Genomic DNA, 13852 nt, shown 5'->3' on the forward strand with positions numbered 1-13852 from the left:
GCTTTTCAACGAAAAAAACCCTCATCATGAATGGGCATAAAAGAGTGATGGCTCAGTCTTAACGGCCGTTTAAAACCTTGCAGGTTCGTTCGCTCGTACCCACCGCCCTGCAAACAGGGCGCTGGGAAGGGCTGATGAGCTTCACAGAATCTTGTGAAGGAAGTGACCTTTGACCTGTATATAAAGCATCTGCCTGTAGCTGTTTAAGACCACAGTTACACAGTGCGCGCAAATAAAACTTCTCATAGAAATGCACACATTCCATACCGGATGTGATTTCTTTTTCATTGCGGACTATCCGGCAAATTTTGAGCGTCGCATAATGCAATCATTGACCCTTCGTGAATTCGAAACGGAGCCTGAGCAAGTGACGGGATTGAACATTTACAAAACAGATAAGTTTACAGATTTTTGTTACGCTTTTGAACGAAAAAAAAATGCATTTATAAATGGGCATAAAAGAGTGATGGCTCAGTCTTAACAGCCGTTTGAAACCTTGCAGGGTCGTGGCAGTGATGACTTGCAGGTCACAGGTCACGCAAAATCTATCCAATCAGAGCGTGAATTCGTCGGCCCTTCCCAGCGTCCCGTTTGCAGGGCGGGGGGGGGGGGGGGTTACGAGCGAATTTAGAGGGTTGCAGACGCCCAAAATCGGGAAAAAAGTATGGGTTTTCATTTTCGTTGAAACACAACATGCAAATTGGAAATTCGTTAAAAAAAAAACCCAACATTTTTGAAGCGCACGGGGCACAAGTGTTTAAGCGAAATGTCATCCCCTTTTGAAACATGGATGAAACTCACAAAAAAACTGGTTGTGCCTGCAAAAGCAAACAAAGTAGAAAAGAATTTAAAACAAAAGTCATGGGATCCCTTGAAATATTCTACAGTGCAAATCAACAAAGGAAGTATACCGTGTATCAAATTTCCATCAAACAGCGCCACCAGCCGTCCATTGATGGGATGCTAGAAGTCAATGGTACGGATGCTTTTAGTCACGTGTTTCAAATTAAATCGTAACTTCAACCCAGGACGTTCCTTAATTTTTGGGTCTGCGCGACTATGTTCAGCCTGCAGCTGATAAGGAACGCAAATTAATACGCGCTCGAACCCAGCCACGAAAAGGCTATTAATGACGTCACACAGAGACTATCAGTGACGTCACAGAGTAGCTGTGGACACCAAACAAATTGAAGACACAAACACATTGAACACCGAATACGATGCAGCCCCGACATGCATCTTCTTATGAACTGGTCTCATTATATATTATCCATTGCCAGAGATGTCGTCCATGAAGCCAGAATCTGGCGGCCATGCATGATCTTTTAGATCATCCTGAAGTCTGGAGTCGATTGGCCGTGGGCGTTGTTGGCGAAATGTGTGGGGGCCACCCCGCCTACTCGCCGGTACTTATGTTGAGAGAGAACGGCGGGGAATGTCTGCCCCTTCAGGTAACTCAAAACTTGAGAGAAATTCGGTCCTGGTCTCTCCAAGACAGAAAAAGGACCTTAGCTCGACAAACAGAATAGACATGTCAGAAAATCAAATCGTAGGCCTACATGTACATGTACGTAGGCCTATAGGCTAATAACATTTTAAAAAATAATCCAATGCCGATAAAGGATTTATGGAAATTTATGGTACACATTCGCCCGCAAATCGCCGAAATTTAGTTCTTTTAATTTATTTTACTATAACCATAATTATTTAACATATCTGGTTCACAAAATCCACATACGTAGGCAATTTCCATCAGTGATTATAGCTATCGAATTAAGAGGTAAGGCTGTTGTCATAGTCAGACCAGCGCCGCATACAATAATACATTATCAGGCTGGCAAGGGACAATTTACTGACAATAAGGGCCGTGCAATGAAAGCTCTAACATTTTGTATCACGTAATTGCATCGCGCAATAATTTCACGAGAACTGTATGCAGGGTATACTTGTGTACACGTTTATATTATTTGAAACGAATTTACAACTTCTATCGTTAGGTGGGAGAGCCCAAAACGGCACATTCCGGTCGACAGTACTTCTTTATGATAACATTTTGAATTAAAATCTTTAAAAAAAAATAAGAAATTGAACGTTTGGGGGAAAAAGGATTAAGAACAATTGGAACCTCGTTCTGACCATAGCTGAAGAAGTTGTCTTGTCTCCTGACGCATCTAGAACAAAAATCGAAGGGTATGGTGTCCCAAGTTGGATTTTCCACTCGAAATGCGTTGCGTTTAGCGTATAGACCTTCAAGATTGGTGCCATTTTATATGGGCAGCCGTATGCGCATAAATTGAAGCCGTGGTTGGCAACATATTTTTCCAACAAAAGTCCTCATAACGCCCTCAATACATAGTAAAAAGGCATGTGTAGGAATTGTGTTGTAGCTTTGTTGACGATGTTGTATTTCCAACGATGAAATAATACTCTGGTGATCTGTAATAACTCTTCATCATTTTTGCAGTGTTTGACCTTCCACAGTTTTTGCAACCTGTGGTTGGCAAAAATAAAATGTGCAGTTTGCCAACCAAGCGTAGAGATGTCTCTACACCTTAATTCACGAGGAAGTTTTGATCGTGTTCCCTGAATATATTTTATAAATTATACACTGTTGAATGGGATGGTGCCAGACTATTAATGCGTTCTAAGCCTCAATTTCATAATTTTTATTTTAAATGTGGCTTAAAACATTAGAATACGTTTAATCACAAATTTTAAATTATTCATCAGATTAGACTGGTATTAACTGCATTGTTATTTTAATTTACATTTCATTGCTTTCGTTTCTATTCGCAAGTTCCACAAATGAACATTTTACCTCGCTTTTAATTTAATATGGCCGACTCGTGAACAAAGCCTATTAAACTTGATCAGACTCTCTGTGTTCAACATTAAAAACAAAAATTCATCTTAAAAACTGTTGTTGTAAATATACATTTGACATTTGGTATCTTTTCCCCTCAAAATGTAAAGGTCTTCGCCGACGGCAAATCATTAAACTCGGGATCTCTTCTTAAACTGGAACCGACTCAAGCAAGGCTGATCCCCACTGCACATGACAGAAAATTCGGACCAATCAGAAATGCCCTTCGGGCGATAAGGTAAAGTTTGGAATACTTTTGACAACTTGCAGGCAAGCATTTTGTCACGTGACTTTCGTGACGGTAGGCGCAGTGCCAGCTTTTTGAACAGTGACAGTTTTATCTTTACCTAACAACTCCCCACCACCATTTTAGAAAAAAGAAAAAAGAAAAAAAAAACTACTCCCGACTTTTTTTCTTTCTAAATTCTTTTCCTAACAACCGACAGACAATCTTTTAGTGGGCGTGGCCTACACTCAGTACCCACAGATGAGATCGCAATTCTAGAGGAAACATGCCCACTAAGCGGTCCCGATAGCTTCGAATTCCTGCAAATCTCACGGTGTTTCCAGCAGCCAGTCGGTGGTGATAAGTCATCCCGGAAAGGCGGACGCCAGACCGAGTTGAAACTGGGCATCTACAACGTCAGGACCCGGAGGGTTGACCCACGGAAACTTTTGGGTTGCTGCGTGGACCCTGCCTCCCCTGTTGCTAAGCTGAAAAAAAGAAAGTTCTTTATGGTGTACGAGACCTACGTCGCGGGGGAGGTCACGCTGAGTGCGCGCGCGCGTGCGCACCGCGCGCGACGCGGAGTTCCCACGGGGGACATCACCCTATCGACCAAGCGGGACTGCCCCGTGTGTTTCCGCTGCGTGGAGGTGATCCTTAGCCGTTCGGGTATTGTGAAGAATTTGCGATTCGACGTGAGGCTCAGGGAGCTTTCGACCATCAAGGATCAGGCTGTTCTACCAACGATGAAAATATTGATGCTCAAGTAGGACCTATGAGGGACTCAGATTTTGCTTGGTGAAGGGGCGTGGCGGGGTTATCCTGGGCGGGTGGGGGTGTCTTCATCACAGGGTTCTATACAAGTTTGCCCTTAAATTTCGTTCGTATTATCAAATTCAAAGGTACAATTGTGAACAATTATTGTTTAAAAGGTGAATGACTTATGGTGTACATAAAATAAAACATGTTAATCGGGCGAATGTTTGAGTCTTTAAGTTTAAAGTTTGGCCACTCTTACCAAGGACCTTCTTTTAATTTAAATACACCAAGAAGGTTATAAGGTGAATTCCCGCTGCACTATCATTTCATGTGCCAACTTTTTTCTTAAGGGAAGCGAGAATTGTTGAAAGGACTAGATTATTCATTAGATTAAATAGGGAAGTGTTGGTCCTAGATCAGGTCACATCGCGGAGAGTTGAAGCGGGTTAATAGATGGGCCCGTGCCGAGGACGATTTGGGTTATATCCAGCTAAATCGAGACGGTTTGGGTGAAAAGGGAATGTGTTTGAGCCTGCTCGGGTCAAATGGAGTCAGGTAACGGCAGGTCAGGTCAGGTCAGATCGGGTCATGTCATGTCATGTCAGATCAGATCAGATCAGATCAGGTCAGGTTAGGTCAGGTCAGGTCAGGTCAGGTCAGGTCAACATGATGACCTCATGGATCTGTACTTGAGGTTGCAGACCAGTAAATAAACTGCCATAGACCCCAATGATAAATTCTCCCACTTCAGAAATTCAGGGAAAATACTCACAACTCTCTCAGGTGTTCGAGACACACAAATTAAAGCTTATTTCGTCATCTTTCATTTTCTTTTCAATTTTTTTTTTTTGGGGGGGGGGGGGGAATCCAGTGACTTTTGGGAGAAATTTCCATCCAAAGATGATCACCCCTTAAAAAAGTCCTGAAGCCCATCGCCATTTTAAAAAACGATGCCTACACTCCATTGCAAAATAGAGCGCTTTCAGGGCCAAATTTCATCCAAATTTCACAGAAATACAAGCTCACAGCCCTGTGCACGGCATCCACCCTTCTTTTTTTACAAACCCTCAAGTTCATGGCCCACAAAATGCTCTAATATGGAAGAATTTTAGGGCATGCAAATCGTGATTTGGCCGGCGTAGGCAATTTCGGGCCTATTTACTGGTCTGCACCCTTGAGTCTCGTTTAATGGTAACAAACAAAACAAATTATATTAGAATCATTTCCATGCGCCAGTTTCTTTAAGGCAATGTGCCACAAGGTAAAATAGCAGCAAGTCATATACATTTTGTACGTCAAAAGACCTCGGATCATGAACACGTATAGCGAAATAAATACATCTAGCTTAATTTCTTGTGAATTTATTTACATTTTCGTTCATTATGTAACTTTATACAACATTTTTCTGGATAACACATCAAAAAGATAAAACTAAGTCACTAGTTTCAAACTGTTGACACAATACATCAACCGCACGAGACCAATTTCAATATAATTAAACACAGAAAAGTACAATCATACTGAGAAACCAGCTGTGTGATGTTTCCATGGGGACCATAGTTTATCCAGTTTTTCTCAGAGCCTGGATGTTTGTGAAACAAGACTTTTAAAATTGAGGGACTATTAAATGAGTGGTTATTATTAATTCTGAACCACCTATCCAATAAAAACACCACGCGAAGTGGGTGAAATACCACAATAATCCACTGTAAATTATTCCTACAAATATACTATTAGAGAGACACGTTATCGTAATTTCTTCGATAATAGGGAGACACCGGCTGTTAGGGAGACACATACCCGTCTCCCTAATGGCACAGCCCCCCTTTAGAGGCAAAATTTTACCGTCTCAATTAGGTTATATTTGTTGCTCGTGGTCTAATTAGTAAAAATACCGAAATTCGTGGGAAAAGGACCAGGGAATATTTGGTTAAGGCACATTTAAGTTGGAAAAATTTTGTGCACAAATCTATGGGAATGTCTCCCAAATGACCCATTCCCCGTTTTTTTTTTTTTTTTTTTACAGTGGATACATTAATAAAATGAAGGGGGGGGGGGCAATAGTTGTGGCCTAAATGTACACCATTTTGTGTAATCAATTTAAAGTCTGGTAACAGTTCTCAAGCCGTGCGCAGTTACAGCTCGTCCAGTGTTTATTACAGCCAACATATCTCGAGGTATGAGCCAAATAAACTGTTTCTGAGTTTGAGTTTTTTCTCTTAACGACGACGAAGGCTTTTCCACTTCTTGAGAAGTCCTCCTTTACACTTCTTGTCGCTCGAGGTGCTCATGAGGTCCTCTCTCTGACCGTTGACACATCGGAATGAGCCAAAGACGACATCGGTGATCTGAGCAAAGACGCTGTCCACGCTGTACCGGTTACGAGAGTTGCACTCGGTGTACCTGACCACGTCCATGTAGTCGATTAAGAGGAGCTCCGCCTCTGCGCTGCACATCCCGATAGGGCGCGGTCGGTCCGACTTGTTCCCGATCACAAAGATTGGGATCTGCTCTCCGGGTCGCTCTCGGTTGATCTCCTCCAGGATGCGAAGCACCTCTTCGAAGGACTGGGGGTCTTCTAAGGAGTGTACCAAGACGAAGATCTGGGCTGTGGAGATGTAGAGCTTGTACATGGCCGGGAAGTCTTTGCTGCCGGAGGTGTCTATGATGTCAAGATGGCACTGCCGACCTCCTTGAGACATCTGCCACGTGTGGCAGTTTTCAACGGTCGGGTAGTAGATCGGGCTGACTTGGCCGCGGAGGAACATGGAGATAAGGGCCGTCTTACCGACCCGTGAGGGGCCCATGACGACCAGGCGGTAGGAGACTGATTCTTTGACTTGGTTTTTCATCCTGGCCGCCGTTAAGTCACAACTCGAGGGCTGTTTGGAGTAGTCGGTGTGGTGTTGCTGTGGCGCTACGTGGATTCGTCAAGAGATGTGAAGTTGGAGTGGTTTGGCAGAAGTTATCGCAAAGGATTTGCTCTTCGTTTATCAACCGGACTGCTTGACCAACTCTTCAAATCTGTGCCTTTCCTAGTTCACAGCAGCCTTAAATAAATCTAGCCAAATGGGGCGGTGCTTAGACTTCATTATTTTCAACATTGTACCAGATACCTATGCAGGTAGGTAGAGACGTTGTATAATGTCTGTCATTGAGAATGTGGAGCTTCGAAAAGCTACAACGAGCTCATCAGTTTTAATGATGGCCTGGGACTCCTCGGGAGAGCATCGAGTAAAAAAAGGCCTAGGTCGTGTAGATTTTTTCCTTTTTTTGTTTCTAACGACCAATACTTTCTCTACTTTTTGTGCTGTACGTTAACGATACAGCTTCAGCTGTCATCTAGCCTGGTGCAGTATGCCGACGTCACATTTCTATTCAGAAATGTTTTCACCGATCATCATGATGCAGAATTTCAAAAAGACCTGGACACCGTACCGGACTGGGCAAAGTCCAACTGCCTGCGTCTGAACGTCGGCAAATGCAAAGCCATGCGTTTGACATGGCTCCGATTACCCAAGCCAACCTAGAATCTTGACGGTTCTCCTTTGGAATGTGTTGGTTCCCTCAGAATTCTGGGTTGCTCATTCCAGAGCAACCTGTCTTTGGACTTGCAGGTTCAAGATAATGCGTCGAAGTGTAAACGACTAATTGGCTTGATTCGCCTCATATCTAGTAACTGCCCTTCTGGTGTGTCACTCCACCTGTCGGGCCCAATTTCACAGCGCTGCTTTACAGTTAGCAGAAAAGTTGTGTTTAGCATAGCAGAAAAAATTGCTAACTCTAAGCACTATTTCACGGCGTGTGTGCTAACAGTCGCGCGTGCATGGATATTTCTATTGTTACGTCACCAAGTTAGGCAAATTTTTCCTCTGGAGTAAGCGTGCCTTTTGCTGTGCTTATGCTTGCGGTCTCCATGAAATAGACGGAGGCTCTGTTATCAGAAAATTGTGTGCTTAGCAGCGCCGTGAAATTGGGCCCAGCCGATCTTAGACTACTACTCGCCTGTGTGGTGGATCCACAAGAAAAAACATACTGACTCCATTGAATCCATCCAGCGTATAAGTCGGATGATATTACAACAGAATTATATGGAACAATCTTATCAGGACAGACTGCAGAGTTTGGGGCTTATGTCTCTTTGTAATAGAAGAGAATTTCTGAATGTTAGTTTTATTGCCAAACTTATGATGTCTACCAATGTGTATTTTTGGCTGATTTTATCAATTTACTTCAGGTTAATAACAGACACACAGATACGCTTACGTTCCATCACTTAAACCCTAGATCTGAGGCATATTAATTCACTGCCAGTGTTCATTTTCCTAACATATACATGTACCGTCAGAACTCTCAGCTGAAACCAGAAACAGTTTGATTGTGGAAGGTGTGGGTTCGTTTCGTTCACACTTAAGGGAGGAGTTATCTTTATTGTAGTTTGTCCTGTATTTTTTCTCAACATCATACTTGGTTATTGCCAATGTTTTATGAATTTGTGGAGGGGGGGGGTGCTCTGTTTTTTCGTGTTTGTAAATTCTTATATTGGCTGTTTCATTTCTGTTCATTTTAAACTTTTCAATGTATTTTATAAAATGTATGGCTTTTTCCTAGTTCGTATGTTTTTTGGGGGTGTTGAGGTGTTTGTATGTTTGTAGTCTGTCTGTCTGTCTATCTGGGTGTCTCGTGCTGTCTGTTTGCCTGTCGGTTTGTCTATCTGTCTGTCGGTCCGTCTGGCTGTCTGTCTGTCGGGCTATCTCTAGTTTGGTCCGCCTGTCTGTCTGTTGGGGTGTTTGTTTTTGTTTGTTTCTTTGTTTGTTTCTTTGATTTATTGGTTTGTTTGTTTGTTTGATTGTTTTGCTTGTATGTTTGTTTTTGTGAGTCGTTTGCTGTTGTATTTTGTTTGCCTATTTCCAGTGGTACTAACTTTGTCCAAGTATTGGTCTGAACATGTCATCTCCGTCATCTCCTGTTCATTTTATCACATTTTAATACTACATTATTTTAAGTAGTATTGCGACATTTTTTTCTGTTTAAAACTGTTAGATTTTTAATTAAACAATCGTACAGACTTCGGAAAGCTACACGAGCTCATTAGTTTGAATGAAGGCCTGGACTCCTCGGGAGAGCATTGACTAAAAAAGGGTAAAAAAAGTTGGGTAGATTTGCCCTTTTTTGTTTCTAACGACCAACAACCCCTTTATACTTAGGGGCTGCAGAATTTACTAATAGGTGGTATTTTTTTTGGAAGTGGTATTGGGTCATTTTTAAAATCTTTTTATAAGGCCAAAAAAAAAATAAGTCGGTCTCTGGTCAGCGCGCGCGTCGATTTTAATCATGCGCGTCGATCTTTTTTTTTTCCAAAATGTTCCGCGGTAGCTCCAACAGCGCCCTCTATTTCCGCACCTCCTCAATTTTTTTTTACCAAAAAGCACCAAGGAATGGGAAATTGCACCAAGGCAAATGATCGAAAGCACCAAGGCAAATTATGGAGGACACCAATGTACATGAGGACACCAAAAAAGCAAAAAAATACCCCACCTTGTCTGTACAATCCAAGCTTGAAGAAAAAAAAAAAAAAAAAAAAAAAAAAAAAGCCGCGTGGCCGCGTCAATTCCGGAACTTTGGTCTGACCAGAGACCGAATATTTTTTTTTGGGCCTAACTGTCAGATTTTTAATTAAAAACTGTTTTTTTCTGACACACCAAATGTTCCATGGTTAAACGACGTAAGCATGCGACGTTAGAATGCCAAAATAAAATGACTTATTCTGACAATTTGGACAGATCATTCTTAATTCGTCTATCAAAGCTTTATTTTTCATTTCATTATTTGTTTTCACTTTTGAAATTTTCACAAATCATATTTTTCTACCTGCATGGTTCATGAATTATAGTCCGAGAGCCCAGCGAGGCTTAATTAGAATATCGCGCACAAAAGGTTTGATGGTGGCATTATTGCGTAATTCGAAAAAGCATTACTATTTCGAACACTTAGGTCGGCGTAATATTATTGCATATAATAGTATATTGCAGCATTTTACAATTCTGGGGGGTTATTTTATAATGCAGTACGTGTGCAGCGATGCTTTTGCGTTATTTTGTTAAGCTATTTAGCATGTGCATTGCGAAATATTTCGCTATGGCAGTATGTTTTTACTTTTTAAGCCGTGCAGAAATCGGCCTCCGTACCATACAATCGTTCTTAAGTAGATTTTGCACGAGATTTTTTATTCTTTAGTTGAAATTCTGCAAACGCTGACTCATACACTATCGTTTGGTGTTGGAATGATCGTTGTGCTCAACGTTCTAATTAAACACATACAAAAATAATTCCTTAGCGGGCGGCTAATTATTGAACTTTAACTCGTTCTTAAGCACAAAATGCACACGGGAAAATCCATTCTTAAGTTGTGGATCTCGCATTTTGGTCACGTTAATTATAATTAAAGGTAAATAATTAGCACTAATTAGGCCATTCTTAAGCATGGAATGCACGGGATTTCTCATTCTTAAGTTATTGGTCATTGATAAGTTAATCTTTTTGCGTTGGAACCGAGTTTGTGCGCGATATTCTAATTAAAAGTCCAATTTTTAAAAAAAAAAATGGGGGGGGGGGGTCTTTAGGCTGTGCCCCCTCCCAAACGCACGGGGTGTGACACTTAAGAATGACGGTTTCGAAGGTTGGACACCCCCACCTACTCGCTGCCACCATCAAACCTTTTGTGCGCGATATTCTAATCAAACCTCACTGGGCTCTCGGACTATTAAACGAGGTGATCATTAATAGCGTGCAAAACAAGAGTATCTGCCTGAAACCTTTTAATCTTCCGGGGGGGGGGGGATCTAATATTTGATCTCTGAAGTGTCTTTCACACACCTGTTTGGGGTAAACAACAATTACAATGTTACTAACTAGTACGAATAAGAAAAATATATTACTTTTGAAGGCTTGAAACCAATGCGGACTGCACTCTCGATTACTATTGCCCTCTCGTTGCTGTGCTTATCCTAAATTGTAATCGTGAAATCTTGGAGCAAACGTGCGAAGTTGTAATGCGGAAAATTGACTTATTCTGGAATATTTCCACAGATTCCTAGCCGTTCTATCAAAGATTGATTGGTTGATTGTGTTGCTCGAAAATTCTAGCAACGTTTTGTGCTGAAATACCCCCGTCACACCGGAGGCGCGGTGCCACTACGGTTTTTGGTCAAAACCGCCATCACCGTAGTGACACCGGCAGTAGTTTTGCATAGTTTCCCCTACCCGTCAATACCCCCGTCACACCGGAGGTGCGGTGCCACTGCGGTGCTTGTACGGCATAAACCGCAGTGGCACCGCCATGATCGCCGTGGGTCCGCAGTGGTTCCGTCATTGATCGCCGTAGCACCGCGGAAAACTGTCAAAACCGCGGACCTTCGCGAGTGCACGGCGGTTGTACTGCGGAGGCACGGCGGTGATAGAGGTCCTACTGCGGTCCTTGTACGGTGCCACGGCGGTCATGGCGGTGCATGCCGCGGCGATCCCACTGCGGATTGGCCCAACCCGCGGTGGCACTGCGGAAGTTTTGAACATGTTCAAAGTTTACGCCGTGCCACCGCGAAGGTCCGCGGTTTTGACAGTTTTCCGCGGTGCTACGGCGATCAATGACGGAACCACTGCGGAACCACGGCGATCATGGCGGTGCCACTGCGGTTTATGCCGTACAAGCACCGCAGTGGCACCGCACCTCCGGTGTGACGGGGGTATTACATTACTCATGCCCGGAATGCCATCACAGGTTTTCTAATCATGCATTAGCATAAAAATGGAGAGGGCACCAAAAAAACAACCACCCTTCAAAATGGAAAAACTTGCGATTAAGGTTAAATGTTACACAAAGATGTATTTTCAAGGTTTGCGTTGAAAACTTACTTTTGCATGGGCCCTTTGAATACGGTAAGTGATTGGACAGACATACGCAAGAAAACATAAATAACGCAAGAGAAGTGTTCCCGATGGTTGCCAAACATACGTGTCCCGATGTCTTGCACGTCAAAAAATAAACGTAAAGATACCCCTTGATCAAACGTTTAAACAAGTAGACAATATCAACAGTGAAAAGTAAATTATCTTAGTCACTTTCAATTAATTATTTCGTTACATCTTGTTTCCCTCATATCAGTTAATACGTAACATTGTAAATTTTACAGTCATCAAGTTTTTTTTTTTGGGGGGGGGAATGAACCTCGGAGGAAAATAAGAAAAAATATCGATTAAAACATCTTATTAATTTGAATAAACATACGATGACAGCGATTGCCCATAAACGAAAAAGAAACGAAAAGCACGGTTATACGTTAAAAGCGCACAGATGTTCACTAATTTGAATGCGTCATCCGTCAAAAGGTTGCAAAGACTTAATTTAAGACTGCTACAAGTTATGTCTTGAATGCACCAAAACGAAATAGGCTGCCCGAAAACGAACACGAACATTCAGAGCAAAATCTTGGCTGCCTCATGATGAAATTGAATGAACCCAAAATGAAAAAGAAACCCCAATTTGATTGACCACGTGCAAAACTCGCGCGAAATTGAATGGCTGATAATGAAACTGATTAGAAGAAACCGGAAATTCGCCGGGAAAACCTATATTATTATTATTTCAGAGAAGCCTATTAATAGCGCTCCTCGTGTGTCGACCACGCGACCACACACGTGCCAGCCGTGTGGTTGCGAAGGCCTTAGTGTCGCCTTTGTTGCACAAAGTTAATCCGATGAAATCCGACGCTATAACAGAGCAGTGAAATTCATGCACCCCCCAAAAAACATGGACTTTTGAACGTTGTGTTTCTCAGAAAATATGCCCAGTATGATTAAAATGTTCAATTATAACGGAAGAAGAAATTCTAAACTTCACGTCAGTAACAAAAATCGCCGTCATCGATGCCGAAACGTCAATACTGGTTACTGGTATAGCTGACCTTAAAGTCGGGACAAAATCGTTCCAAAACGTTCCCAAATCTACATGTATTTATCTCAATTCCTAGGAATCCCCTCAAGTTGTTATTTCACGAGTAGTTGAGCACTTATATCATCAAAGTATATTTCGAATTTCAGCTTAATCTGTTGTTGCAAACGCTTGTGTTATACCTTAAACTATCTCCAAGGTTAATTTCGACGAGGTTTTTTAGCAGACCAAGTTAATAACTCACGTGCAGGGTTCTCAGGTTGGCTGATTTTGAGGCAGCAATGACGAAGCGCGTATTAGCATATTCATTAGCGTCATTCGGCGTGACTTCGCGTGGGTCTCGGTATCAACCAATGGAAGCCGGCAAAAAGGGTGATATTAATTTATTAATGACTCGTGAAGGAGGCTATTCTGCAATTTTTTACAGCACACCATAATGGATAAGAACCTTATTAATATTCGTGAGGCTTGAAAAGATTGACAGATATTGCAAACACCAGAGTTACAACTTTTAAAAATGCACGTAGCCAACAGGCCTATTTTTCCAATTTCAACGACTAAAAGTACTGAACATATTAAACGATTTTTAGCACATTATTGGATCATTATAATGGAAACAAACCCTGAAAGTTGCACGAAGATACCGTCTTCCAAACAAGAGAAATTAATTTTCAAAGATTTCGCCCGCCAACGTGAACATCTCAGTGAGGATGTTGTTGCATTCAACTTGAAAATAAAAGTGTTACGTAACCTTTTAAGAAATTGTCCTTCACAACCACACGGCTGTATTATCGCGTATCTACCGCGTGGCACGTGCTCAAAGTATACTTAAGCGAAATTCTATTGGTGGTCTTTATCACGAGAAGCACGTGTCAAAGTACTTGTGAACAACACGTTATGGAAAAGCATTCAATACCGATATTACTTCAACAATTCTTTAGTAAGATACATTTTTAATATAATTTTGAAAATAAAAGAATTTGTTCTTAATTTTTTTTCCTCTTTATATTTATATGTCAGGTTATGTTTATTTACAAAATTATTATTAAGGGAATAA

The 13852-nt window shown here is 41.8% G+C and overlaps 2 protein-coding genes across 2 annotated transcripts; one reads left to right on the forward strand and one right to left on the reverse strand.

Moving 5' to 3' along the window:
* The first annotated feature begins 1188 nt into the window (after nucleotides 1–1188).
* LOC119738654 lies at nucleotides 1189–4614 on the forward strand. The gene is made up of 3 exons (XM_038213567.1): nucleotides 1189–1451; nucleotides 2974–3101; nucleotides 3310–4614. Exons 1-3 carry the CDS (start codon nucleotides 1314–1316, stop codon nucleotides 3857–3859), a joined length of 816 nt encoding a protein of 271 aa, XP_038069495.1. The 5' UTR covers nucleotides 1189–1313; the 3' UTR covers nucleotides 3860–4614.
* A 1274-nt stretch (nucleotides 4615–5888) lies between these two features.
* On the reverse strand, nucleotides 5889–7617 carry LOC119737023 (dexamethasone-induced Ras-related protein 1-like). Its single transcript, XM_038211088.1, has one exon. It carries the CDS (start codon nucleotides 6698–6700, stop codon nucleotides 6068–6070), a length of 633 nt encoding a protein of 210 aa, XP_038067016.1. The 5' UTR covers nucleotides 6701–7617; the 3' UTR covers nucleotides 5889–6067.
* Nucleotides 7618–13852: the final 6235 nt, after the last annotated feature.

Source organism: Patiria miniata, unplaced genomic scaffold (assembly GCF_015706575.1).
Source record: "Patiria miniata isolate m_02_andy unplaced genomic scaffold, ASM1570657v1 HiC_scaffold_3, whole genome shotgun sequence".
Taxonomy (NCBI): domain Eukaryota; kingdom Metazoa; phylum Echinodermata; class Asteroidea; order Valvatida; family Asterinidae; genus Patiria; species Patiria miniata.

Bases quoted from the DNA above. Each gene is read 5' to 3' on its own strand.
- LOC119738654 (XM_038213567.1), top strand. From the start codon at position 1,314: ATGCATGATCTTTTAGATCATCCTGAAGTCTGGAGTCGATTGGCCGTG. The intron at 1,452-2,973 runs GTAACTCAAAAC...CAAAATGTAAAG, and splicing joins GGGAATGTCTGCCCCTTCAG to GTCTTCGCCGACGGCAAATC. The intron at 3,102-3,309 runs GTAAAGTTTGGA...AACAACCGACAG, and splicing joins AATGCCCTTCGGGCGATAAG to ACAATCTTTTAGTGGGCGTG.
- LOC119737023 (XM_038211088.1), bottom strand. From the start codon at position 6,700: ATGAAAAACCAAGTCAAAGAATCAGTCTCCTACCGCCTGGTCGTCATG.